Source organism: Schistocerca gregaria, chromosome 2 (genome assembly GCF_023897955.1).
Source record: "Schistocerca gregaria isolate iqSchGreg1 chromosome 2, iqSchGreg1.2, whole genome shotgun sequence".
In the NCBI taxonomy this organism is placed as follows: Eukaryota; Metazoa; Arthropoda; class Insecta; order Orthoptera; family Acrididae; genus Schistocerca; species Schistocerca gregaria.
The window spans coordinates 810329565-810357503 of NC_064921.1; the positions used below are offsets into that span (position 1 = coordinate 810329565).

Consider the following 27939-nt stretch of genomic DNA (forward strand, 5'->3'; position numbering starts at 1 on the left):
CGATTTATTCGTAAACACTTGTGCGTGCACCAGCATTGTGCTCTTTTGGCAGAGATGCCACAGATCACCATGTACACTACTTTGCAGAGTGGACAACCCACATTCTGTGATGAGTCGTGAACGTCCGACTATTTAGCGCCTAGTAGTAGTTTCACTGTCCTTCCTCTTTCCATAGATGCTCACGACGGTAGCCCGTGAACATTCGACCAGCTTCGCCATTTTCGGGATGCTCTTTCAGAACTCTGCGCAATAATAATTTTCCCCTTGTCAAAGGTGCTTATCTCAGTGGATTTCCCCCATTTGGAGCCCATATCTTCGCTAGGGCGCTCTCCCGTCCGTGTCTGCTCCGCTAACAGACCTTTTTTATCACTTCGCGTGTCCACAACGTCACCAGGCTGCATCCAGCGTCGTATTGGGCAGTGGTCATAATGTTCTGGCTCATCAATGTACATTCAGCTGTTAAGAAGTCTTTTCTGAAGGTATTTGTCTGGAGTTTAGCCTTTTACGGACTGAAACATGGACTATTACAAGGCAATAGAAGCTTTTCAAATGTTGTACTTCAGAAGAATAGTTAAGACCGGATCGGAAGATCGAGGAACTAAAGAGAAGACACTGAATCGTACTGGGGAAAAAAGATTCATGGCGCAACTTGACTCGACAGCTGCGGGGCGCAGTAGTATAAGAGTGCAAAAGATCAGTTTTCTCATCGATCCATTGTTGTCCAAAATAATGGACATTTTAACCGTTCTCTGACCTCGAGCGTCTTCCCAACAGTCTGGAAGCAGGGACTCATAAAGCCATTACCCAAGAAGGAATATGGCAAACTACCTTCCGACTACAGTACTATTTGAACTGTACAAGCGTTATCCAAGGCTTTAGAATACGTAGTTTACGAACAGCTTACCAATTATTTAACATCAAATAACCTTTTAGATGCATACTAGTCTAATTGCGACAACTCCTGTTATAAAAGTGACTGACAAACTGAAACAAGCTGTGGGAAACAATAGGCAACTGTTATCTCCTTTCTGGATTCTAGCAAAGCTTTCGACCCACCGACTTTGACATTCTGCTTGCTAAACTCACAAGTCAAAATTTTTCCAGCAAGTGCTGTGTTGTGGTTACATCTTTGGCCGTATCTGCGCGTTAGATGACGTCTCACACCAGCAGAAAAATGTGCTGGAGCTCCATCATGCATGTACCACACACTCCGACGTTGCTGAATGGGAACATCCTCAAGCAATCCTGGAAGATGACTCAGCAGAAAGCTAAGGTATGTCCGTCCATTAAGTTGTGGTGGAAGAATGTGTGGCCCAATTATTTGATCGCCTAGTACCCCTAACCACACATTCAGTGAGAAACGTTGCTGACGTGGTGACTCATGAACAGCATGTGGGTTTATTTCACACCACACATGTGTATTATGATAGTTAAACACAACAACGCTTGTGAATTCTGCTTAATCTGTAAATAAAATGTTACATGTGAAAGGAGAGTCGGCTACAGCCTGCTGTTGCACCCACTGACAAAACATCACTCTAGGAACAAAGTCCGCATCATTGAGTCGTTGAACTCGTTGGAGGAGATAACTATACAGTAAACTGGGATGTAAAATTCTCCACACACTACTGTGGCTTAGTACAGGCACTTTTGTTGAAATTCTTCTTGTCGAGGTTCTTGGAGAGCGCTGTACTGCTTCCAGCACCATATGCTCAACCTCAGGCGCAATGCGAGCCGTGTTATCTCAGGCGCTGACGGACCCTTGTATATACGACTTTCGTGGTGTCTCCGACAAGGATATGTTTCTTGGTACAAGCGTGCAGCCTTCTGTTGTAACTGCGACCAGGACGGTCGCGGGGTAGCAATGACGGTAAACGCGGCGGGACCTGCGGAAAGGCCCGCGAACAACAACACAAAGGAAGAGGACAGACACGACCAACGAAGGACAGAACGGATACAACCAGACCGAACAACAAAGCCACAAGGAAACAAATACGTCCACTCATACACGAACCAGGGAGTAAGCAGTCTAGTGCAAAGTGAGGTGTAAACCGACGTAAGCGAGATTAGACTGACTGGCTAAGCTCTTTTTTTTTTTTTTCTTTATTGTGATTTGAATACCCGTGTAACAGCTAGGCTGGCAGCAGCACAATACGCCGCTCTTCAGCCAACGAGAGTACAATGATAAAACAGAGAAGACACATGAGTTGGAACAAAACTGCGGGGAAAAAGCAGTAGACACATGAACATAAAAAACATGAAGCCGCTCACACTCGAAGACAATCCACACTACAAACTGTTGACACGAAACACAAACACTGAAGATGTCGATGGCACTGGTGAACGATGGAGTGTCACGGTGAACACTGAACACTAAACACGACGGCACACACGAGACACTGATGGCAATGATCTCCGGCGCACGAAAGTCCACATAGCGTGTGCGAGTCCGGGGACCTGCCAAGAGGGGAAGAAGGGTGAGGTGGTGGAGAGGGGAGAACAAGGATGCCAACGGTTGAGGAGATGGGAGGAGGAGGAGAGGGACAGGGGAGGGGAAGCCCGGGGGAGGAGTGGGGAGAAATGGAGGAGGGAGGGAAGAGGGAGAGAAGGGAGGAAGGGTGCCCAAAGGAGCAAACACAGGAATAGGGAGGGAGGATCAAAGTTGGTAGGAGAGGTAGATGGAGGGGAGGAGGGCAGCATCAGGGAGAGGGAGCTGGCGGAAGCCACCTTGGGAGAGATGGCTGAGCGAGAGGCCAGCACTTAAGTACGCTATCGGGGGCGTCGCTATTGGCCGCTGTGTTTCCACTGTGGCGCCCTCACACTAAAAGCGGGCCAGGAGGCGCGCGCCGCCACAGCTTACGGTGCGATGGTGCAGAGATCTCTATGGGTCTTCGACGCCCATGACGTCTGGCGCGGATTCAAATTCTGTGGTGCGCGGTACCGGACCTCCCATGCAATGCCATTAGCCCTACTGTACGTGAAATTCATATCCGCATACTCTTCGTTACTGTACGGTTCCATTGTAAATACAACACAGAACACGTGGTACTCCTCAGACGCGACTGATACCCTTCGAGTCTGTGTACTGTATCCGTCCTGTACGTTCTGCTTATATGTTGTTGGGGTTTGGGTTGTTTTGGGGAAGAGACCAGACAGCGAGGTCATCGGTCTCATCAGATTAGGGAGGTATGGGGAAAAAAGTCGGCCGTGCCCTTTGAAAGGAACTATCCAGGCATTTCGCCTGGAGCGATTTAGGGAAATCACGAAAACCTAAATCAGGATGGCTGGACGCGGGATTGAACCGTCGTCCTCCCGAATGGGAGTCCAGTGTGCTAGGCACTGCGCCACCTCGCTCGGTGTGTATGGTGTAATTCCAACTCTACCTCTCGGCAATGTTCCGCTGTGTAAACAGCGAACATAGGACTGCCGCAAGTGCGCAAGGGGAAAACTGTACGATGCTACAAACAGTTCCGTCAGTGGCGGCGTGGAACCATACAGTCGTGATTATCTCGCAGGAGGCTCGTTTGCAGACCGTGTTCACTGGGACATTTGTGCTTCTATTATCGTGTACTTTCAGCCGTGTAAGTTTTCGCCATCCTTTTTGATACATCCTATGTGTGAGCCATACTGAAAAAACACGGCATATCTCCACATTCCAGTTACAACACAGATTGAAACATCAGATCATCATCCAGTGGCCGCGATGGTGGTACCAAGTGAAGACATAAGAGGGACAAAGATACATCAGTTCTATGACGAGCAAGCGGTAACAATAGAAATAATGACTGTCTTACGAAAATTTTACGTCACTAATCAATATTTTCAATACAGTCAAGAGCTACAATCAGATATACAAAAATTAAAAACACTAGAAATACTGGTTAGACTCGACAGACGGATTTTCGTAATGAGCGCAAACGCGAAATCAACGTGGCAGAGTAACGGATGAAAGAGGACTCTCCCTTCACGATACAATACAAGAACTTGGTCTTAATATTGTGCATAGGTCTGTCAACCCACCGACTTTCCAAAGTCACCTCCTACTTTCCAAAATAATACAGGAAAAACTTCTAAGCAGTCGCTTGGGGTACCAAAGACCGGTGGTGGTGGTAAGTTCCTATGGGACTAAACTGCTGAAGTCATCGGTCCCTAGGCTTACACACTACTTAACCTAACTTAAACTAACTTACGCTAAGGACAGCACACACTCCCATGCCAGAGGGAGGACTCGTACATCCGACGGGGGGAGCCGCCACAGACAGGTATGAGCCTCCTACAGTATGGTTTCAGGAAAGGGAAATACACGGAGGATTCCATAAATCAGTCAATAAATATTGTGAACGCCTCAGACGACAAGTATATTACAGGCATTACGATTGATATAGCTGGGGCGTTTGATAATTTGTGGTGGCCTGCCCTGATCAAAAGAACGAAAGACATACCATGTAGACTGTGTCACGTGTCTCTATAACAGTCTAGACGATTACTGGACAGACAGTGAGGTGCAGTTAGAAGATACTGGAAATAAAATTGTGAAAGACATCACCAAAGGCAGCCCACAGGGCTCTGTGGTCCAGAATTCTGGGATGTTGGGATAGAGCCCTTACTGAACCAAATTCAGAGTATAACTAACACTAGAGGTTGCAGACGATCTGCTAGTTACAGTATCTGCAAACACAAGGACTATATTAGACGAAAATAGTAGGGTGGTTCTTAAAAGACTAAGCGGCTGTTACGTTGAAAAAAAAGTTAAGGACATCAGCTCACAAAATAATTTATATGTTACCAAAATGAACATTATCAAGAAAGACAAATCCCACAAGCAGAGTGAAAGATCAACCTGAAGAAAGGAAAGAAGTATATAGGAACCATGGAATTAACATTGATGTAAAGTAGAACTTTCATGTACATGTAGAAATCGTTTGCTAGAGAGGCACCGAAATCCTAATTAAAATAGCAACGATTGGCCAAAGAAGTTTTCAGGCGCCGTTCAGCTCATTAAGAACGTGTTACAACGCAATCTTATGCAGTAAGAACATTCCGCAATGCAATCTTAATTGCTATTGTGGGATAGGAGTAGAGTGTTTTGGCTCATAGAGTCGGAAAGCTAAGAACAGCGCAGTCTCTACGGCGAGCACAGAGGCACGTATAGAACAACACTGACTGAGGCGCTGCTGGTGATTTTAGATTTGCTACCTCTAGACCTAGCGGTAAGGAAGAGAGGTGCACATTACTGGTTCAAAAAGCGTGAAAACGATCAGGTAAAGGAGATACTAGGCACAGGAGCAGAATCGAATAAGGAAATAAAGACGTGCATTGATAGAGAATGGAAAGAAATCTGGGGCATGGCAGAGACAGGGAGGAGAAACTGTAACACCAAAAATTCAGGTAAAATACTTTCTGCACAATACAAAATTCTTCGCTGTTTAATATCTGTTGATAACTTGCAGCATGTTGATATTTCTGAATCTGTAAGCTTTGTTACAGAAACTATATTTGATACGTAATGAATATAATAGTGTATTTATTTTGAATTTATGTAATTGATTGTAATTATAACGAAAATATAGTAAATACCTAGGTAATTATTTAAATGTATCGATGGCAATGACGAACTGGAAGCAGCTCTGCCATTGTTTATCTTTGCTTAAGGAGAGTTTCTGTCGTACAGCGAGCAGAGAGGAACCAGAGCAGCTTCAGTAATGAAAGATTGCGGAGGTGTTTGTTGGGCCCTCTTGCAAATGTGGTGTGCAGCTATGATCGCACCAGTGTAGGCGCACCTAATTCGTTAACCCGCGAGTGTTGAGAGCACCGTAGGAATGGACAGGCGGAGGAAGCTGCAATTCTATATACTGCCTATTTCATAATCGTCCGTGACTCTGGAAACGATCCGTGGTTCGCAACCAGCAACAACTCAGCATCGTTGTCGGCTACAATCTTCATCGTCCGCACAGTTACTATATTGTTAACTGTTAACTTACAAAGTGTAACTAAATTGTACAGGCATTATCGAGTGACACTTCTTTCACAAACTATAATGACTAACTTTCTTGATTAATAACCTGGAATCGTTAGAACTTGTAGAGCACCTGTGATGTAATTGTCCTCAAACATTATTACCAAGCAGGATCCCTTTCGTTTTCATGCAATCACCGAGTGTCGTAAAAATATGAAAATTGATTAACTATTTACTGTCAGTTTTGTGTGTTTGCTAATGACCAGTCTCAGTCTACATTTTGCCACCTCAGTAACTGTTCATTCTTGCATTGCAATCTGGAGTAATAACTTCACTCACTTAAAGTAAAATTTCACTGGCAAAGCTAATAACTAATGATACAGTACAAATTTAGAATGCATAATTTCATTTATTCTGTATTTAGCTTAGAGAGTACCTTCTGTTGGATTGGTGCGTATTTTATTGCTCTGGTGTTCACGAGGCCTCGTGATGCGGCATAGTCCGCTCTTGTAAGCAGACGCAACATTACACATAAGCTACGTCCGGTCACGACTGCCTCGTTGGTAACAAGAATTTCCAAGCCTACATCTCGCTTGAGTTTTGATTCTATTTTCTATCATCCGCGACAGAACTTGGGGATAATTCTGGGCCATCATTTCGACTAAGATGAACAAACAAGAGTTGTATGTAAGAAAGTGTCAATGTCACTTCATTCACCATAAAAATACAAAAATATATTTCGTGTCAGGCTTAAAAACAAGATCTAGAGTCACAAACATTCCCCACACTCGATTATGAAGGACACTATTCTCCAAAGATTTTCCCACGAAAGGTCACACCGGTCAGATCTGGCGATGAATATTCACGTACGATACAAATGTGATGTACGCGTTTTCGACCATGTCATTCCTGCCTATGCACAATTGTCATGGCTACTTGCTTATGAATCTAGAAAGTACTATTCTCTATCTCTGCTCTATCGTCATCTCAATCATTGCAGCCGTTCTTATTTATTTTCAGCTCTTACACTATTATATGAACAGCACGGCAGAAAAACTCATTCTCAACAAAGTAAAATCCTCTCTGTACCATAACACAGTTTTGTTCTCCAAATCATTTTCTGCATCACGAACGCGACTTCGGAACAATCCTCCGAAAAATATCAAAGAAATTAAATTCTTTTCACACTTCAAAAGATAACTAAGAGCCCACTTTCTATCACAACAGCCATCTCTCCCATGTGCTAGTGTGCAGCCCAATCTCACCAATCCCCCCTCCGCCACCACTTTTCCCACCCTCTTGTCAACAGAATTCTCCATTTATATCCTGTTCTTTCCTAACAATCACTGCCACTGCCGTTTCAATCTTCTCCTCTTTCTTCATCTCTTTTTCTCTTGGTAACCCTTAACAAGGCTTCAAATGTGTTAAAGTAATCTGTATGTGTCGCTGAGAACCAGAAGGACCCAATGCACATCATTGTTAAAAATGGTTCAAATGGCTCTGTGCACTGTGGGACTTAACATCTATGGTCATCAGTCCCCTAGAACTTAGAACTACTTAAACCGAATTAACCTAAGGACATCGCACAACACCCAGTCATCACTACATCATTGTCGATTTTGAGATTGTAGCGTGTATGTCTGCTGGTGACATCTGCTGATCATATAGTCAACCAGCTTTATCAGTGCTGTACATCTGCGAAAAGCTGTCTCTCCGATTTATCTGATATTCGCTTCCACATGAGCCGAAAGTATTAATTTTCATTGCTGAATGGTAGCGCTCACACCTATTTCTTCATAAAAGCTGGAACCTCCCGTTCCTTTTTCAGAATTCTAGTATGTCAAATGGACGCTCAGGATTTTAGACCGTTAAGAGTCTTACCAAAGCCACTACCAAACCAAACGTTTATGCTCGTGGTAGCAATAAAAATTTCAGAAATTTAATGATGAAGTTTTCAACAGGTTTCTATGAATTGTTTTTCAAGCAACATTCTTCATTGGAGTTATGAGAAGCCATGATTTTCTTCAAGTCACTTCAAGGGAGGCCAAAATTAGTTATTTTTCTTGCAGTTTGTTGATGCTTTGTAAAGTGTAGTGCTCAAATACGTTGGTGGAAGTCAAACATCAGCCTTGAAACACCAATACTTCAGAAAACTATTGTACCCAGGCCGCTGAAACTTGGAAATCAATGGAGACATTTCCAGTTGGCAGTGTAACAGTTCAAGTGAAGAACCGAAAGGCGCTAGGCGGGGACGCGAACTAGCCGTAGCCCAGAAATCGCTGTGGTTTATTACCTCAAATCTCCCATGTTGCCAGCTTTGTTTGGCGTTGACATAAATAATTTGCATTTTGTATGGTCTCTAGCGTATGCTTGCATTCTACATTTCTTTGTTTGACTGTGGTCTGGAAAATTCTGTTACTTCGAAAATGTCACCGCAAAGATTTCGTTCTTCTAATGACAATCCTTTCGTCGATGTGTGTAGCTAATCAGCTAGGCTCTGGGTTAACTAAAGAGAATTCTTGAGTTTTACGATCAGGAGGAATATTACGTAATTATTCACGGACGACCATCAGTTCCTACAGATAATGTTATGATACGAAATTTCAAATTAGATTTAGGATTATCCATGTTAATTCACAAAATTCTCATATATAGATAAGTGACAACAGTGTTCCATTAAGTTTCGGGTGTGCATGAACTGATATATATATATATATATATATATATATATATAATGATTATTAAGGTAAATACATTGTTTGTTCTGTATTAAAATCTTTCATTTGCTAACTATGCCTATCAGTAGTTAGTGCCTTCAGTAGTTTGAATCTTTTATTTAGCTGGCAGTATTGGCGCTCGCTGTATTGCAGTAGCTTGAGTAACGAAGATTTTTGTGAGGTAAGTGATTTGTGAAACGTATAGGTTAGTGTTAGTCAGGGCCACTCTTTTGTAGGGATTATTGAAAGTCAGATTGCGTTGCGCTAAAAATATTGTGTTTCAGTTTAAGCACAATCTTGTATAATTTTTCTAAGGGGACGTTTCACTACATCATCCATTTGGGACTCGATAGTAAAGGAGGCAATTGAAATTCGCTTGACGACGAATTAAATTAATAGAGATAGTGGTTTCAATCTTGATAAATCTTGGAATCCGGCACTTGCTGTAATAAACTCACAAAGACGTCGTCACAGTGCAGCTCACAATGATATATCGATATGCCAACACAGATCAACTGCGGAGTCACAGATACAACTTGCGCGTTATGCACGTCTCTGGCGCCGACCAACGTCTCTGGCGCATTTGCGTCTGTGGCCGCATGCGCAGTCGCGCGATACAACAATATAAAGGGACGAAGCGAGCACTGGAGCGGCAGTCTTGCGACTCACTCTGAAGGTGGCTGAACGTTATACAGCCGAAATATTAGAAGAAGAACGAGATTTCTTGCAGCTGCACACCCGAAACTTAATGGAACAGTCTTTGCGCCGCCAAAACCTAAAAATTTACATCAAGTGACAACAGTGTCTTTTTGACTGTTGTGTATTTTGCAATTAATGAGAAACTGGAATCAGAGCATAAAAGACAGAAAATGTACCACACCCACAAACAAATTTGACTCATCTCAAAATTTCACGGCCCTCTTTATCATTATTTTCAGTAAGCACAATCTCTGGCTTGAGGTTCAGATAAAAATGTCTGGTCACTTCAGACATGAAGTCTAGTAGTCATTGTAAGTGTATGTGTTTCAAATTTGATCTATACCTACGCCAGTGAAACTTTCCACTTGACAGTTCACATTATGTAGGCCTACGTCAGGTTAGGTTGACTCTATTGCAATAGCGATATTGTGACAGGAGTCTACACAGGGTGATTTTTTCCACCGGGTACAAACTCTAGGGATTGATCGATGAGGAGATACGGTACAAAAAAGGCTAGTGAACTTATGTCCGGAAATGCAAGGTTTCCTTGCAAGGCTCATTTATTCAGTGTTACTTTGTTACAGAGATCGCGGTCTAATACGCGTTGTACCACTCAGCCACAGTTACAGTAGGCGTGCTTTCCTCCTAGACGACGGTACTATTCCTCATATGTCATGCCTTAATATTCTCTCTTGCAATTGTAATTGTTAATGTTGTGCCCGCTTCACTTCTCTTGCTGACTCACCTTGCAGCGTTTTACACAGCGGTTCCGTATTTGAATAGAGAGCTTACCGACAGGGTGTTTACTTACGGAAAAGCAAATGGCAACGGGCGGCGGGCAACAAGGCTGTATTAGGAGACCTATCCCCGTCGACGACAGCAACAGCATTCAATGTTTGCAACACTGTTCCGGCGTTTGTCTGAGACAGGGTCGTTTCAGGAGACAAGAAGTAATGAAGGACGTACCCGAAATGTTCGGACACCAGACTTGGAGGAAAACGTGATTAACACTGTGGAAGGCGACTGTCATCTCAGTACCAGGCAGCTGGCCCGACAGTGCAGGGTAAGCCAGAAGACCACGTGGAACGTTCTCTATGGTAACTGTTACTACCCTTTTCACTTGAAGCGCGTGCAGGGCTTGCTAGCGACAGACTTTTCACTTAGAGAGCAGTTTTGTCACTCGTTTCTTCACCAGGCAACAGCAATTCCGGGATTTGTATCATCCATCTTATTCACAGATGAATCCACCTTTACCCGGAGTGTAATCTTCAACTTTCATAATATCCGTCTATGGGATAGTATGCAGAATCCCCATGTTACGGTGATAGCGGATCATTAGCATCGGCGCAGCCGGAATGAGTGGGCCGGTATAATTGGTGATTGGATTTTGGGACCAGTTTTCCTTCCACGTCGGGTAACAGGCCGGAGCTATTGGCGTTTCTTGCGGGTGACTTCGCCTCCTCTGCTGGAAGAAGTGCCACTGATAAGTTGAAGGGTTATGTTGCTGCTGCATTATGGTGTCTCAGCCCACGTCGTCGTTAACGTCCGGAGACATCTCAGCCGTCTCTTCCATGGTCGATGGGTAGGACGAGGGGGTCCAGTTGCATGGCCTGCTCATTCATCGAATTTCAACCAGTGCGGTTTCTGGTTATGGGGCCACCTCAAAAGTATTGTGTATGCAAAGCCCATTGCAGATATGGAGACACTGGAGCAGCGTATTCATGCTGACTTTGATGCAGCTTGGACGATATGAACGTGTGAATCAGAACATGCTACGGCGCGTAGACGCATTTGTTGAAGCACACGGAAACTCTTTTCAACACATACTGTAACTGTGGCTGTATCCTACAGCTTGTATTAGACTACAGTCTCTGTAACAATTTGTGATTTAATAAATGACTCGAACATGGAAACCATGTATTTTCGGACGTAAGTTCAGTAGACTTTTTTGTTCTGCATCAGGTCATCGATCAAGCCCAAGAGTTTGTACACGGTGGAAAAAATTACCCGCCGGTCAGGGTGGCCGAGCGGTTCTAGGCACTACAGTCTGGAACCGCGCAACCGCTACGGTCGCAGGTTCGAATCCTGCCTTCTGCATGGATGTGTGTGATGCCCTTAGGTTAGTTAGGATTAAGTAGTTCTAAGTTCTAGGGGACTAATGACTTCAGAAGTTAAGTCCCGTAGTGCTCAGAGCCATTTGAACCATTTGAACAAATTACCCCGTATACACATAGTACACGATACAGTTTTCTGTTCCATCTCTTTAAAGTAAGATTTGAGCGTAATGTTGTACACAGGGTGTTCGAAAATACCCGTTACAAACTTATAGGACTTGAAGAGGGGAGTGAGTACATAATACAGTATTTTGAATAGGAACCCATGTCCAGAAAGGTACCATTTCCGTTTTACGATGGTTTCAATGCAGGTGCTTAACTCATCCACTTCTGCGTGACGAATTTGAATTACGCAGGACGCAGTACAATTAATTCGAAAGGAAACCTAACGAAACATCCATTTATTACTTAAGCACATTTGTTTGCATAAAAACTTAAACATTACGTGTTTGCATTATTGTTCTAAAACAACTGCATGCTGTATGTTCCCAGACCTTAGTTCGTATTCAAAATATTGTATACTCACTCCCCTCTACAAGTTTCTACCGGGTATTTCCGGACACTCTCTAGAATTGGTTTTTTAGTTGCTATCAGAATGGCAACAAACAAAACAACCGCATGATAATGCAGATATACGCATAAAAAGTCACACGATTTCGATAACCGAGCAAAGAAATACAGGAGATAAACATTTGATGATGACTGATATCTTGAAGACAATACGGTGCATAGTTTACGAAATAAATAATGAGCAAGGCTGTAACAACTCTCTCAAAGTTTTACACTGAACAGGTAAAGAAACATGTACACCTGCTTAATATAGTGAAATGCTGGGATGATTCCATTGAAAGGGGACGGCCAATTCCCTTCCCCGTCCTTGACAGAATACAAGCTTCTGCTCCGTCTCTAATGACCTCGATGACGACTGCACGTTAAACCCAATATTCCTTTTTTTGTCTTTTTGGGCCGAAAAACAAAGTGCATCAGGAACAAGATCAATGGTAGAACCTGCATGGACCACAATTAATCTACCTCCTCTTCCTGTCGGCTGATGATCGCTACTGCTTGCATTAATCCAGTATTAACCCGCGTATCATCTACCCATGTAATCGAATGAATGTCTTCGCCCATGATTTTGTGCAACAATATGCATGGAATCGTGACAATATGGGCCTTTTTAACGGGACTTGGCGTCCGTCTAGCGGTTTGTAACAGACAACCATACTTTCTGGGACAATTTTTTAGTGATGTTTTCCCACCCCTGAAAAGTTTACTTTCTTTTAACGACGCTAGGAACTTAGCTTTGGTAGGATACTCTTTCTTGCTGTAGTAAGCATAAATCTGCCAGCGAACTACATCAGTCTGGAAACAGTCTAAGTCGGTGACAGGGCGAGGCAGCAATTTCTTTTTTCCAGGGATCGCTAAAAATGTGTTATCTGAGTCACACGGCTCGGGATCGTTGGGGCTCACGTCTAAGCCTTTCAACTTTTGCAATAATACTACCTTACTTACCATTGTTCTTACACTAACTCCAAGAGCTTTCCATGTTCAGCATTTTTTATGCGAAATACAGATCTTGAGATAGCTTGAGAAACAACTGAAACCTATGAGAGTGGTTGTTTGTTTACAAAATTTGACTCTCAAAAGGGTCTATTTTGGTCAAAACTTTGTTTCTGTGCTTTGGGCTCTTATAGTTCTCAGTGCCTGATATTCTTAATGCCCTTTATTATTGTTATTAGTGTCAATTATTACACGATCCAGTAATATCAATATCGCCACTTCCAATTTTTCGAAGTCAACGTGAAATAACGACTCACAGACCGGAGGTGGCAGCACTAGCAGTGGAGTGTACGTAAAGCACGTCAAGAGCACGCGGAAAGCAGCCTGGTCATCGTAATGTGGAGCGATTTATCGGACGTCCAGAAAAGCATTGTCATTGGCTTTCGGGCCACAGGTTGAAGCATTTCCGAAACGGCTAAGTCTATAAACTGTTAGGATGGAGTCGTGGTTAAAATATACCATGCATGGAAAAATGGCCCTCTTCTTAACCTGTAGTGAGGCAAATGTGATACACCATGAGTCATAGAAAACGGGGGGAGGGAGGGGGAAACGATGGCTACGGGAATGTGTATGGCCAAAGAGAGGTGCAACTTTCGAGCAGCTGACGGCCCCGATGAACCAAAGGACTACCAGCATCGTCTCCTCAACAATCGTTCAGCAAAAGTAGCTGTGTGTGGGTCTCCACAGCAGGCGTCGAGTTCGTGCATCCATACTGACTGCCGTTCATTGGCGCCGAAGGCTTGAATTTACAGGTACATTGAGGGGCAACAGTTGGCCTTTACAGATGAATCAAGTTTTACACAACACGAGACAGATTGCTATTGGCGTGTAGGACCCTGCGACGGTAGTTGGGCCGACCGGGATGGCCGAACGGTCCTAGGCGCTACAGTCCATAATCGCGCGACCACTACGGTCGCAGGTTCGAATCCTGCCTCGGGCATAGATGTGTGTGATGTCCTTAGGTTGGTTAGGTTTAAGTAGTTCTAAGTTGTAGGCGACTGATGACCACAGCAGTTATGTCCCATAGCGCTCAGAGCCAATTTTGGCAGTAGTCGGAAGGGTCCACGCCGGGGGATGGAGTGTTGTGCTCTGGGAGATGTTTTCGTGGCCTTCCCTGGATGATATCGTCATTCTAGGAGGCACAATGAATCAACACAAGTATACATTTATCCCTGAAGAGCATTTCCAACCTTACACGCAGTTTGCTCTTTCCTCAAGATGATGGCATCTGCCAGGAGGACAAAGCAGACGTCACACAACTCGCAGTCTACGTTCGTGGTTCGAAGAACAGCAGGATCAGTTTACCTTACTCACCAGGTCATCGAAGTCCCCGAATTTAAACCCAGCTGAGAATTTGTGGGACGACCTCGACTGGGCTGTTTGACCATATTACAGCTGGCCACGGCACTGCAGTAGTCATGGCTCCATATTACAGCTGGCCGCGGCACTGCAATAGTCATGGCTCCATATTACAGCTGGTCGCGGCACTGCAGTAGTCATGGCTCCATATTACAGCTGGCCACGGCACTGCAGTAGTCATGGCTCCATATTACAGCTGGCTGCGGCACTGCAGTAGTCATGGCTCCATATTACAGCTGGCCACGGCACTGCAGTAGTCATGGCTCCATATTACAACTGGCCATGGCACTGCAGTAGTCATGGCTCCATATTACAGCTGGCTGCGGCACTGCAGTAGTCATGGCTCCATATTACAGCTGGCCGCGGCACTGCAGTAGTCATGGCTCCATATTACAGCTGGCCGCGGCACTGCAGTAGTCATGGCTCCATATTACAGCTGGCCACGGCACTGCAGAAGTCATGGCTCCATATTACAACTGGCCATGGCACTGCAGTAGTCATGGCTCCATATTACAGCTGGCTGCGGCACTGCAGTAGTCATGGCTCCATATTACAGCTGGCCGCGGCACTGCAGTAGTCATGGCTCCATATTACAGCTGGCCGCGGCACTGCAGTAGTCATGGCTCCATATTACAGCTGGCCACGGCACTGCAGAAGTCATGGCTCCATATTACACCTGGCCGCGGCACTGCAGTAGTCATGGCTCCATATTACAGCTGGCCACGGCACTGCAGTAGTCATGGCTCCATATTACAACTGGCCACGGAACTGCAGTAGTCATGGCTTCATATTACAGCTGGCCGCGGCACTGCAGTAGTCATGGCTCCATATTACAGCTGGCCGCGGCACTGCAGTAGTCATGGCTCCATATTACAGCTGGCCACGGCACTGCAGTAGTCATGGCTCCATATTACAGCTGGCCGCGGCACTGCAGTAGTCATGGCTCCATATTACAGCTGGCCGCGGCACTGCAGTAGTCATGGCTCCATATTACAGCTGGCCGCGGCACTGCAGTAGTCATGGCTCCATATTACAACTGGCCACGGCACTGCAGTAGTCATGGCTCCATATTCCTGTCGGAATGTTCCAGAACCTCATTGATTACCTTCTGGCACGTGCGCGCTGAAAAGGTTGTTGCACAGGTTTTTGACAGGTGGTTACATCAATGCGACTGGACAGTGTATTGTTGTTGTTACTATCATCATTGTTATTATTATTATAATTAACATTATTGTTATTCTTGAGATTTTTATAATATTTATGGTGTGTGTTACTCTTGATCCGTTGCAGTAAAGCGCCTTGCGGACCTAATCTGGTAAGGCTAAATACGTAATAAATTAATAGAAGAAGGTGTCAGTTCATACGGCAGATGCTGAAGCATCAAGGAACCAACAGCTTGGTAACAGGGGGAAGTGTGTGTGTGGGGGGGGGGGGGGGACTTTAGAGGGAGGCCAAGGCTCGGAAACAGTAAGCAGCTTCAAATGGATGGGAGTTACAGTGGTTGTACAGAGGTGGAGAGTCCTGCACAGCATAGACAAACAGTGAGAGATATGCTGCGCCAGGATCAAGTACAGGCGCGGATTTGGGAAATTCTTGTAAATTTGATGCAACTGTGGCTGGAAGGCAGTAGTGAAGGGACCGATTAGCACATTGGATGGGAGCCGCAAGCGATGTTGATTTTCTGCAAGCGATTCTGCGAAGCATGTTTACGACTCCTCTCGTAGGCGAAAAGACACGGCACAGCGGGCACTGTATACAGTTGGGAAGTAAGCAGGGCAGCACAGGGCACTGACGTACTGTGAAAAACACATACGCTGCAGTTACAACAGCGCCTAGTGGACAAGGTGAGCAGAGTGTATAGGATGGCGGTCAGTCAAGGAATATTTTAGGGAATTAGTTTAAAAAAATATTTCAAAGGCCCAGTGAAATCTTTACTTCTCCCAGAGTAATTCACATCATGTCTACGTGACACAAGTCGCTTGACTTTCAAAATCAAGGCGGTTCTGTCCAGTTAAAGCTGCTGACAGGAGATGCCCTAAGACCTCTGCTGGTACTGCTAGCAAATTCACACCATTGATTTAGCCACTAGCGTGCACGGGATAGCGATCACGTGTGTGGATGCTTGTGTGGATGGTGGATTCTTCTGCGGTGCAGAACACACTTGCTTCGCTCTCTTGTAATCCAGACCTCGAAGAGAACAGACGTCTTTTTGGAAAGCAGAGCCTCTGGCTCTGCTTTTGACGGCCGGCCACCAACGTCAGTTAACATGAACCGCTTCAATTTCCGTTGCCCATTTTAATTAATTGTTATACCTCCTAGACCCGCCTAAACTTGCTAACTTCCGACCCTAGGCGCACCCTTTGTACTCCTTATATTGAAGTACATCCCCTTTACTGTACTTAATTCCCTGTTTTGTCATTTAACTGCAGCTCTGGATGCCCACTATCAAATCCTGACCGCTCTACCTCCTGCACACTGCCGCCAGGAGGCAAATTTGATAACCTTCTTCCCCCTTCCGTGCCATTTTATACATTAACATTGGTGTCAGAAGTCTCTCTCCCCCTCTACAAACCACATACTCTTTTACTTTTGGTGTCAGAAGTGGGATGTAACAATTGTATCCCCCCTACCCGGTACGAAATCTTTTACATGACGAAAGCTGATGTTGTAATTATTAAAGAGCACTCCACTTGTCCCCTCTACAGTAACAATGTCAGAGGCGTCGGGAAAAAATGAGTAAATAAGCGAGAGGGGTTGTAATAAGTCGGAACGACCGAGAGGTATGGTTTGGGAGAGAGAGATGACTCATGCCGAAGCGCGCAGAGAAACACAGGCAAGTGTGTCACCGACTTTATTACATTGAAGGTACACAGAAGGCTTTGAGATCATCTCGGCAATGGAGCCACGTACTGTGCGTGGGTCAGCGCCAACGCGAATACCGGAATCTACAGCACTGGCGTGCGGATGTAGCGATCCTACTCACGCCATATCTAAGTGGCCACCGCGCACGTGAACTGTGACCGTGACCGGGAACACAGTGTGCTGCTCCCTCAAGCGTGACCAGTGGACCCCGTGTAGAGTACCGCAGGGAAGCAGTCGACCGACGTCGTTGTAGTGAGCCTTAGGAGCTCCGCCCAGGGCAGCTCTTTCAGTGCCCGCAGACAGCTCTGCACCCTGGGTCCATATTCTGTATCTTTCCACTATTGTGCAGATCGTTTCGGTACTCAAGAGCACCGAACGGTCTAATACTCGAATTAGAGTCCCTGCATTATTCAGTATGCAATTCAGAAGCGATACCGTTCGGGTCTAGAGAACCGAAGCGCTGTTGTCGGTTCGCGTCGCGCAAGCCAATCAAAAGCAAGCGGCCGCAGATCCGCGCATGCGCACTGCACGAACACAAAGCAGCTAGCAGGCGACACAGGCACGCTATTCTTCGAAGTACCGAAAAGATAGGTATTGGACTGTATTTTGCAGATTGTTGTAAATGCCGCATTACGTCATCTTATTCTCATTCACACTGGCATCGTGTTTCGGATTTTACGTTTCGGAAAATAAGTTAGGAATAGTGTGTAGTACCACATTGTACTCATACATCCACAAAAACACCCGAAAAATTGATTCTGAGAGTTTCAACGAATAAGAAGATAAACAGAACGTGGTTATAACTCGCTCCAAGAGATCCAAATGATTAAGTAGCCCACTTCCCTATATGATACGTCAGCGATTTGGGTATTAAAAACAAAATTGAAAAAAACGCATCTTCGAGAGCTCTTGCAGTTCGTCGAAGTTTATAACATGCATCTCGTGAATTAAAATGTTTCGTATATGGTGCTACAGTGTAAAAATATTACGGCGGATATCTTTCATCTGTGTCTACCGTCGCTGAGGATGCGATCGCAGATAAATACTTGTGACAGGCAAGATTATGAAGATGTATGCTGCTAGTTACATTCCCAGTAATTTAAGTTGTGCTCTTAGATTCCTGTCTAACCGCATACTCGGAAATAGCTACTTATTCCGAAAATATGCTAAATTATTTCTGACAAGAAAAAATATGTTTCACTCACAGAAATTTCATATTTCGGTTTTTAAACACACAGAAATCAAGAAATCATTACTGAGGAAGTGCGCTCACATGTAAGTAATAACAAATATTGCAGAAAAATCTTCACTTACACGAGTAACGTTGTCTTAGAACGTGTTGCATATATGAAGAGGAAAAAAAAAATTGTACCTCATCCGTGCTCGAACACAGGTCCATTTTCTTTCTCATGCCTGCGCGCTAACTACTTAGCCACGCCAAACATCAGTCAGGTAAAGCTTATTTCTTGTACTATTAGGGTGAGGAAGGTAGGCTGACTTCGTTACCAAACGGTGCTGCATAAGTCATAAACTCATAGTTTGGAAGGTTTCCAATGTCAGGCTTCACATAATTGATTTCCATTGTTACTTGAAAGTTGTATACACGTTTCAATAATTCCTAACTAAACCATTTGTGGGAGAAAATACACAAAGTCACTAGTGACGTCAGTTCACACTCATGTAATATACGTAAGCAGAGCCGATGTCTTGATTTTTAATGATCTTTAAACTCTTATTTGCATAAAAATAATACTTATTTTGAGAGAATATTGACAGAATTTTTTTTGATGTAATAATTCACAGAAACAACCTAACCTAACCATATTTCTAACAAAGGAAAATAGTCTATTATGAACTCACTTTCCAACCGGATGCGTCCTCTGGTGATTCTTTAGTAACACAATCACTAAATACAACGCTAAAACCAATAAATATGTTTAAAATAACAAATTATAGGTGTACATAAACCACAGCTCACCGATCGACAGAGCCACACAGAAATCCAAAACCTGTCGGTACAATTGTCGTAAAATCGGTGGTAGGACCGTTCGGTAGCAGGTCTCAGAAGCTTACTGATTAGGATATTTCGATAAAGAACCGAAAATGACGTCACTACCGAGACTAACCTACTACACCGATCGGTATGAACGATACAGAATAGGGACACTGGAGGCCGCGAGTTCGCGCCCCGGCCATAACCCTGAGGAAGACAGTTTGCAGTCCGCCGGACGACGCCACACAGACAGCGGAGGCCAGCTGTGCTCTCGCTCCTCACTCCGGTGCAGCTCTAAGGTGCGGCGTGCCCCACCACACCAATGACGCGTCCGTGCAGCGGAGGTTGCAGGTAGCTTCAGCGGGCCGGCTGGCTGCCGATACCCATCACCAAAAGGTCGTCGTGGGTGGCCTGCAACTTAAACAATCGTCATTCTATACGGTTCTAGACTCGGACAAAATGGCGACTTGACTGTCTGATTGGAGCCTCCAGGCTCTCTTATTTATACTTCTTTTCCCTAGATCTCCGACATACTTCCTCTGGAGGGGACACGAGTAGTGCTCTTTAATAATTACGACGTCAGCTGTCCCAGCCAGCTTCGGCCGCTACGCACAGGCCACTAGGTGTTGTAGTAACTGCAACGTATGTGTATTTCGCAGTACATCAGTGCCCTGTGTTGCCCTGATTACTTCACACTTGTATACAGGCCTACCGGCTTGTCCCTTGCCCACTCTGGGTGGTGTCATAAACCTGCCTTTCAGAATCATTTGCAAAACATCAACATCGTCGGCGCCTGGCCGAAATGCCAATCGGTCCCTCAACTACTGCCTCCCAGCCTCAGCTGCGCCAAATTAACAAGAATTCCCCAAATCCCCACCTGTACTTATTTGTGGCGCGCAGCTGTATCTAACGAGTCTTCGGACTGAAGACTAAAACAGCAACAAGCACAGTAACTCTTCGAGCAGCTCTGCGGTGTTCCGCCTTTGTTGACTCCCATTTGGACGAGACGCCCGCTGTGTTGCAGGTGCAAGAGCTGGCTCGTCAGATGGGCTGCTCGCCGGCAACTCTGGCTGCCACCACGACGCCGCCGCCCCCTCAGCGCACCGTGTACGTCATCACCCCCACGTACCGCCGGCCCGAGCAGCTGGCAGAGCTGACGCGCCTGGCGCAGACGCTGATGCACGTGCCCGCACTGCACTGGCTCGTCGTCGAAGAGGAGGCCCCCACCACAACGTTGGTCTCCGAGCTGCTCGCCTCGACCGGTATCCCCTACGACCACCTCGTCGGTGAGTACTGAGCACTGTTCCCAGTACAGCTAGCTGTCGGCTACTCCTGTATACGAGAGTGGGCGAATTTGAGCTTCAGATATTTCATTTGTCGGCAAGAGCGTCTGCAGTAATTTTTATAGACTTGGTGGTGTGAGGGGTCCAAGACTCTATGATTGTCATTTTTGATAAAAATTAAGTGGGCCCTGTTCGGACGTGTCATGCTACAAGAACTATGAAGGTACTATGAAAGTAAACGATGTAGATGACACAAAACATTTATTATGTCCCAGAGAATTGATCGTTACCCATTCAATATTTATATTTTTATGTGTAGATTGCCTTGATACTTGAGAGGTTAAGCCGATCTTTTTTTCACTGGTGCCATGTCCCGCACTGACGCAGGGTCGGCATTGGTAGGAACGGATTTGGCAAGGTTAGGATGAAGGGGTGGCTGGATGCCGTTTTGCCGCCACCCCATACCCTCCGAGACGGAATTAGTGTACCCCAGCTGTCTGCATCTAACGTAATTTATGGAATAGTTCGAATGTGTTCAGATGTCGGCGAGTCGCGTAACTGAGGCGGAACGTGGCGACCAGCCCGGTATTCACCTGGCGGGATGTGGAAAACCGCCTTAACACCACATCCAGGCTGGCCGGCACACCGGCCCTCGTCGTTAATCCGCCGGGCGGATTCGATCAGGGGCCGGCGCGCCTACCCAAGTCCAGGAAGCAGTGTGTTAGCGCTCTCGGCTATCCTGGCGGGTACTTGAGAGGTTAGGCCGATACCTTGATGAAATACAAGATTCAACATATTGGCGAATGTACTGAGTTAACGACAATCATCCGACAGCAATATGCACATATACGGATGGCAGTAATACCGCGTACACAAGCAAAGGGAACTTCACAGCAAACATAAACATAGCCAAAGACTTGCAGACAAACAAAAATTACGCGAAGCGAAATGTAGTGTGAGGAGGGCTATGCGAGAGGCGTTCCATGAATTCGAAAGTAAAGTTCTATGTACTGACTTGGCAGAAAGTCCTAAGAAATTTTGGTCCTATGTCAAAGCGGTAGGTGGATCAAAACAAAATGTCCAGACACTCTGTGACCAAAATGGTACTGAAACAGAGGATGACAGACTAAAGGCCGAAATACTAAATGTCTTCTTGCAAAGCTGTTTCACAGAAGAAGACTGCACTGTAGTTCCTTCTCTAGATTGTCGCACAGATGACAAAATGGTAGATATCGAGATAGACGACAGAGGGATAGAGAAATAATTAAAATCGCTCAAAAGAGGAAAGGCCGCTGGACCTGATGGGATACCAGTTCGATTTTACACAGAGTACGCGAAGGAACTCGCCCCCCTTCTTGCAGCGGTGTACTGTAGGTCTCTAGAAGACCGTAGCGTTCCAAAGGATTGGAAAAGGGCACAGGTCACCCCGTTTTCAAGAAGGGACGTCGAACAGATGTGCAGAACTACAGATCTATATCTCTAAAGTCGATCAGTTGCAGAGTTTTGGAACACCTATTATGTTCGAGTATAATGACTTTTCTGGAGACTAGAAATCTACTCTGTAGGAATCAGAATGGGTTTCGAAAAAGACGGTCGTGCGAAACACAGCTCGCGCTATTCGTTCACGAGACTCAGAGGGTCATAGACACGGGTTCACAGGTAGATGCCGTGTTTCTTGACTTCCGCAAGGCGTTCGATACAGTTCCCCACAGTCGTTTAATGAACAAAGTAGGGGAATATGGACTATCGGACCAATTGTGTGATTGGATTGAAGAGTTCCTAGATAACAGAACGCAGGATGTTATTCTCAATGGAGAGAACTCTTCCGAAGTAAGAGTGATTTCAGGTGTGCCGCAGGGGAGTGTCATAGGACCGTTGATACTCACAATATACATAAATGACCTTATGGATGACATCGGAAGTTCACAGAGGCTTTTTGCAGATGATGCTGTGGTGTATCGAGAGGTTGTAACAATGGAAAATTGAACTGAAATGCAGGAATATCTGCAGCGAATTGACGCATGGTGCAGGGAATGGCAATTGAATCTCAATGTAGACAAGTGTAATGTGCTGCGAATACATAGAAAGATAGTTCCCTTATCATTTAGCTACAAAATAGCAGGTCAGCAACTGGAAGCAGTTAATTCCACAAATTACCTGGGAGTACGCATTAGGAGTGATTTAAAATGGAATTATCATATAAAGTTGATCGTCGGTAAAGCAGATGTCAGACTGAGATTCATTGGAAGAATCCTAAGGAAATGCAATCCGAAAACAAAGGAAGTAGGTTGCAGTACGCTTGATCGCCCACTGCTTGAATACTGCTCAGCAGTGTGGGATCCGTACCAGATAGGGTTGATAGAAGAGATAGAGAAGATCCAACGGAGAACAGCGCGCTTCGTTACAGGATCATTTAGTAATCGCGAAAGTGTTACGGAGATGATATATAAACTCCAGTTGAAGACTCTGAAGGAGAGACTCTCAGTAGCTCGGAACGGGGTTTTGTTAAAGTTTCGAGAACATACCTTCACCGAAGAGTCAAGCAGTATATTGCTCCCTACCACGTATATCTCGCGAAGAGACCATGAGGATAAAATCAGAGAGATTAGAGCCCACACAGAAGCATACCGACAATCCTTCTTTCCACGAACAATACGAGACTGGAATAGAAGGGAGAACCGATAGACGTACTCAGGGTACCCTCCGCCACACACCGTCAGGTGGCTTGCCAAGTATGGATGTAGATGTAGATGTAGATGTACACAAGGTGTTTAAGAGCTGTCATTTGTACACATGTGGCTCACGTGAGAAGGTTTCCGACTAGGACCACACGACGGGAATTAACAGACTTTGAACGCGGAATGGTAGTTGGAACTAGACATATGGGACATTCCATTTCGGAAATCGTTAGGGAATTCAATGTTCCGAGATCGTAAGTGTCAATAGTTTGTCAAAAATACCACATTTTAGACATTAACTCTCACCACGAACTAAGCAGCGATCGAGGGCAGTGGCGTTTCCGTAAGTTGACAGTGTTAACAGACAAGCAATACTGCGTGAAATACTCTGAACTGCCACAGAAACTGGCATAGGCAAGCGTATAAAAATACAAAGATATATTAAACAGAATACGACGCTGCGATCGGGAACGCCTATACAAGACAACAAGTCTCTGGCGCAGTTAGATCGGTTACTGTTGCTACAATGGCATGTTATCAAGATTTAAGTGAGTATGAACGTGGTGTTATAGTCGGTGCACGAGCGATGAGACACAGCATCTCCAAAGCAGCGATCAAGTGGAGGTTTTCCCGTACGACTATTTCTCGAATGTATCTTGAATATCAGGAAACCGATACAATATCAGATCTCCGACATCGCTGCGGCTGGAAAAAAGATACTGCAACAACTGGACCAACGACGACTGAGGAGAATCGTTCAACGTGACAGAAGTGCAACTATCCCGCAAATTGCTGCAGTTTTCAATGCTGGGCCATAGACAAGTATCAGCGTACGAACCATTCAACGAAATTTTCAATGTGATAGGGCCTGCAGCTGCGATGAATTTCTTGAAAGATTTCATGAAGCCTTCAGGTGCCATTCTTTTTATTTTATGTACGACTGTACAATTTTGGCTTTATGCCATTTTCAAGTATTTTATGGATGATTTTTACTATTAAACTATGCCTTGTATGTCGTTGTTCCTATGACTCCATGTTACGCTTCTAAAATAAATCCGAGACGTTTTACATTATTTTAGGAGCACATTATTTTCGAACAGTTGTTGCAGTCGCACAATTGTACACAAAATAAAGAGAATGGCAGCTGAAGATATCACGAAAAAAAAAACACGTTCAGCGAAACATGATCGATATGGGCATTCGGTCGTGTACGCTTGATGGCTGCACGACACAAAACTTTACGTCTCGCCTGGGCCCGTCAACACCGACATTTGACCAGTGTACCAGTTTCTTTGGCTTTCAATTATGTCTGCAAGGTGATGCACATCTGTGTGCCACTTGTTATTTGTACCTCTATTCGTTCTGATTTTCTATTTATTTCCTTCACAGGGCCAATGCCAGAGGAGTATAAGAACAAACCACGAATGAAAGCTCGTGGAGTTTCACAACGCAATAGAGGACTGCAGTGGATAAGAGCGAATGCAACAACAGGGGTCTTGTATTTTGGTGATGATGATAACGCGTACAACATTCGGTTGTTTGAAGAAGTAAGAAGTGACATCTTTTCCATCGAAACTAGTAAAAAATCACTTGTTTGAAGTTACTGTTGCTTGGAAATTATTTATGACCTTAAAATCGTCTTATAGCTCTAGTAGCTTACGTATAGTTTCTAAAGATTTACTTCCGAAAACAACAACCTGCATAATTTTCTTAAACAGAACAATAGAAAAAGCAGACTAGTGACAACTAATTACTTTCTTTCATATATAAGGAGTGCATAAAGTTTTATTCTTGATCTGAAAATGTTTTTCGTCACTTGTGTACATTTTCCTTCTCTCTCCATGAAACGCACACTCTTCATCAGTATAACAAGAAAGTGTGTTCAGAAACAAGCTATTTGCAACTTACACGTCATCTGAATAAGAGTCGCTGTACACATCATCCAACATACACGCCCTCAGAAAAGAGACATAATTGGTAGAGGTGATAGCAGAGAACAGTTTTCAAGGTGTTGTATTCATGTTTAAGCAAACGGGACTGGATATCATGAAAGGTGTATGCACAGTCATGTGATTTCTGAATGAATGGGGAGGGTTGGGATTACTGGTACTGACAGCTCGAATGTTAGGCACGTAATGGGACCACTTAGGGATATGGCGACTTTGCGGTAGTGTGGGCGGTATGGAGTCGACTAGACGGATTTTTAGGTTAGAGGATCTCGCGAAAGTGAAGAAAGGGCTTCAGTTTCAAAGGGTATAGGATGAACACAGGAAGAGGGTAGACATAGGAACATCTATATTGTAGTTGTGTTGGGAAATAACCAGACCTCCAAGCACTAATATAAAGGTACTGAAAGCTGGACGTAAGTTCACCCGAAATTTTTAGATGAGACTTAACTGTGTTCAGGAATGTTTGTTGCTGTCAGAAATAGTTTACCTTGTAGTAATCGAACTGGATATTTTTTGAGAGTTAGAATGGGTAGAGGTTATACTCGACAACCAGAATAAATTAATGATTGTTCAAAGAGAACTTGAGTGTCATTTGAAATAGGTAATTAACTCATACATTTATAGTTGGTGGCGACTTCAATCCACTCTCGATATGCTGGCGAAAATACATGTTTGAAGCCGGCGGTAAAAGATTTTGGCATGGACTGAATACCGTAATATCCAAATCCAACCAAACTAAACGCAAAATACATCCACTTAAAAAAGCAGACCAAGATTCGCTTGATACATTCCCAAGAGACAATCAGCACAACTTCCAATCTGGCAATGTAAGTGTAGACCAGATACGGTTTAAATTCAAAGAAATAGCATCGACTGCAATTGAGAGATATATACCAAATAAATTAACAAGAAATGGTACTGATCCCCTATTTTACGTAAAAAAGGTCAGAACACTATTGCAGAAGCAATGCCACATTTAAAAGAACGCAAAATCCCCTAGATCGCCGCAGTTTTACAGACGTTAGAAATTTAGCACGAAGTTTCCAGAAGCTCGAAATTTCACGCGAACTTTATTGCGAGATCTGTTTCTTAGTTTACACAATGAAATTATATCTCGAAATATGGCAGAAAATGCTAAAAGATTTTGGTCGTGTGGGAAGTACACCAGTGCCAAGAAGCAGTACCTTCACTGCACGTTAACGATGATGATGTTATTGATGACAATGTCACTGAAGCAGAATTACTGAAGACGGTTTTCCGAAATACTGTCACATTAGAAGACGAAGTAAATGCTCCAGAATTCAAATCAGGAACAACTGGCAACAAGAGTGACTTAGAAGTAGATACCTTCGGTGTAGCGAAGCGACTTAAAACACTTAAAAAGGTAAGGCTTCTGGTCCAGATTGTATACCAGTTAGGTTCCTTTCAGAGTATGCTTGTACAATAGCTCCATACTTAGCAGTGAAATAGAACCAGTCGCTCGTAGGAAGATCCCTACAGAAAGGCTGGAAAGTTGCGCAAGTCACACCTTTACCAAAGACAGGAAATAGGAGTAATCCACTACAATACAGACCAGTATCACTAATGTTGGATTTTGGAACATATGCTATGCTCGAACATTATGAATCACCTCTAGGAAAACGATTTATTGGCAAATAGCCAACACTGATCAGAAAATATCTTATTCATGACACCCAAATAATGAGCAATGAGTGCTATTGACAGGGGATGTTAAGCTGATTCCACATTTTTAGATTTCCAGAAGGCTTTTGACATTGTTCCTCACAAGCGACTTCTAATTAAATTGCGCACCAATGGAGTGTCGTCTCAGTTGTGTAACTCGATTCATTATTTCCTGTCAGAAAGGTCACAGTTATCAACAACTGATGGAAAGTCATCGAGCAAAACAGAAATAATATCGGGCGTCCCCCAAGGATTTGTTGGAGGTCCTCAGTTGTTCCTGATTTTCCTAAAACTATTCAGGAGACAATCTGAGCAGCTCTGTTAGATTTTTTTTGGAGATGACGCTGCAGTTTTCCATCAGGTAAAGTAATCAGATGATTAAAACTAATTACAAAATGATTTATACGAGATGTCTGTATGTTGCACAAAGCGGTAATTGACTCCGTATCATGAAAAGTGTGAAGTCATCCGCATGAGCGCTGAAAGGAGTCGGTTAAACTTCTGTTTCACGGCAAATCACACAAATCTAAAGGCTGTAAACTCAATTAGATACCTACGGGTTACAGTTGCGAATAACTTAAACTGGAACTATCACACAGATAATGTTGTGGGTAAAGCAAACTGCGATTTATTGGAGGAACACTTAGAAAATGCAACAGGTCTACTTAAAGAGACTGCCTACATTACCCCTGCCCGCTGTCTTCTGTAATATTGCTGGGCGGTGTAAGATCCGCATCAGATGGGACTGACGGGGGACACAGGAAAAGTTGAAAGAAGGGAAGCTCGTTTTGTATTATCGTGAAACTTTGGAGAGAGATTGCCACGGCCATGATTCAGGACTTGGTGTGGATGTTATTAATACAAAGGCGTTTTTCGTTGCGGTTAAATCTTTTCAAGAAATTTCAATCACCAGATTTCTTCTCCGAATTTGAAAATATTTTATTCACACCGACATGCATAGGGAGAAACGATTATTACAGTAAAATAATGGAAATCAGAGCTCGAAAGGAAAGATATAAGTGTTTTCCGCCCGCTGTTTGAGAGTGGGGTGGTTCAAATGGCTCTGAGCACTATGGGACTTAACAT

General features: G+C 44.3%; 1 protein-coding gene across 1 annotated transcript in view; it reads left to right on the forward strand.

Moving 5' to 3' along the window:
* The window catches only part of LOC126335109 (galactosylgalactosylxylosylprotein 3-beta-glucuronosyltransferase P-like), a 171614-nt gene that overhangs the window by 96563 nt on the left and 47112 nt on the right, over nucleotides 1-27939 (forward strand). The window contains exons 2-3 of the mRNA XM_049998052.1: nucleotides 20285-20546; nucleotides 24611-24768. Of these exons, the coding sequence (XP_049854009.1) occupies nucleotides 20285-20546; nucleotides 24611-24768 (420 nt within the window). The remainder of the gene's footprint in view (nucleotides 1-20284; nucleotides 20547-24610; nucleotides 24769-27939) is intronic.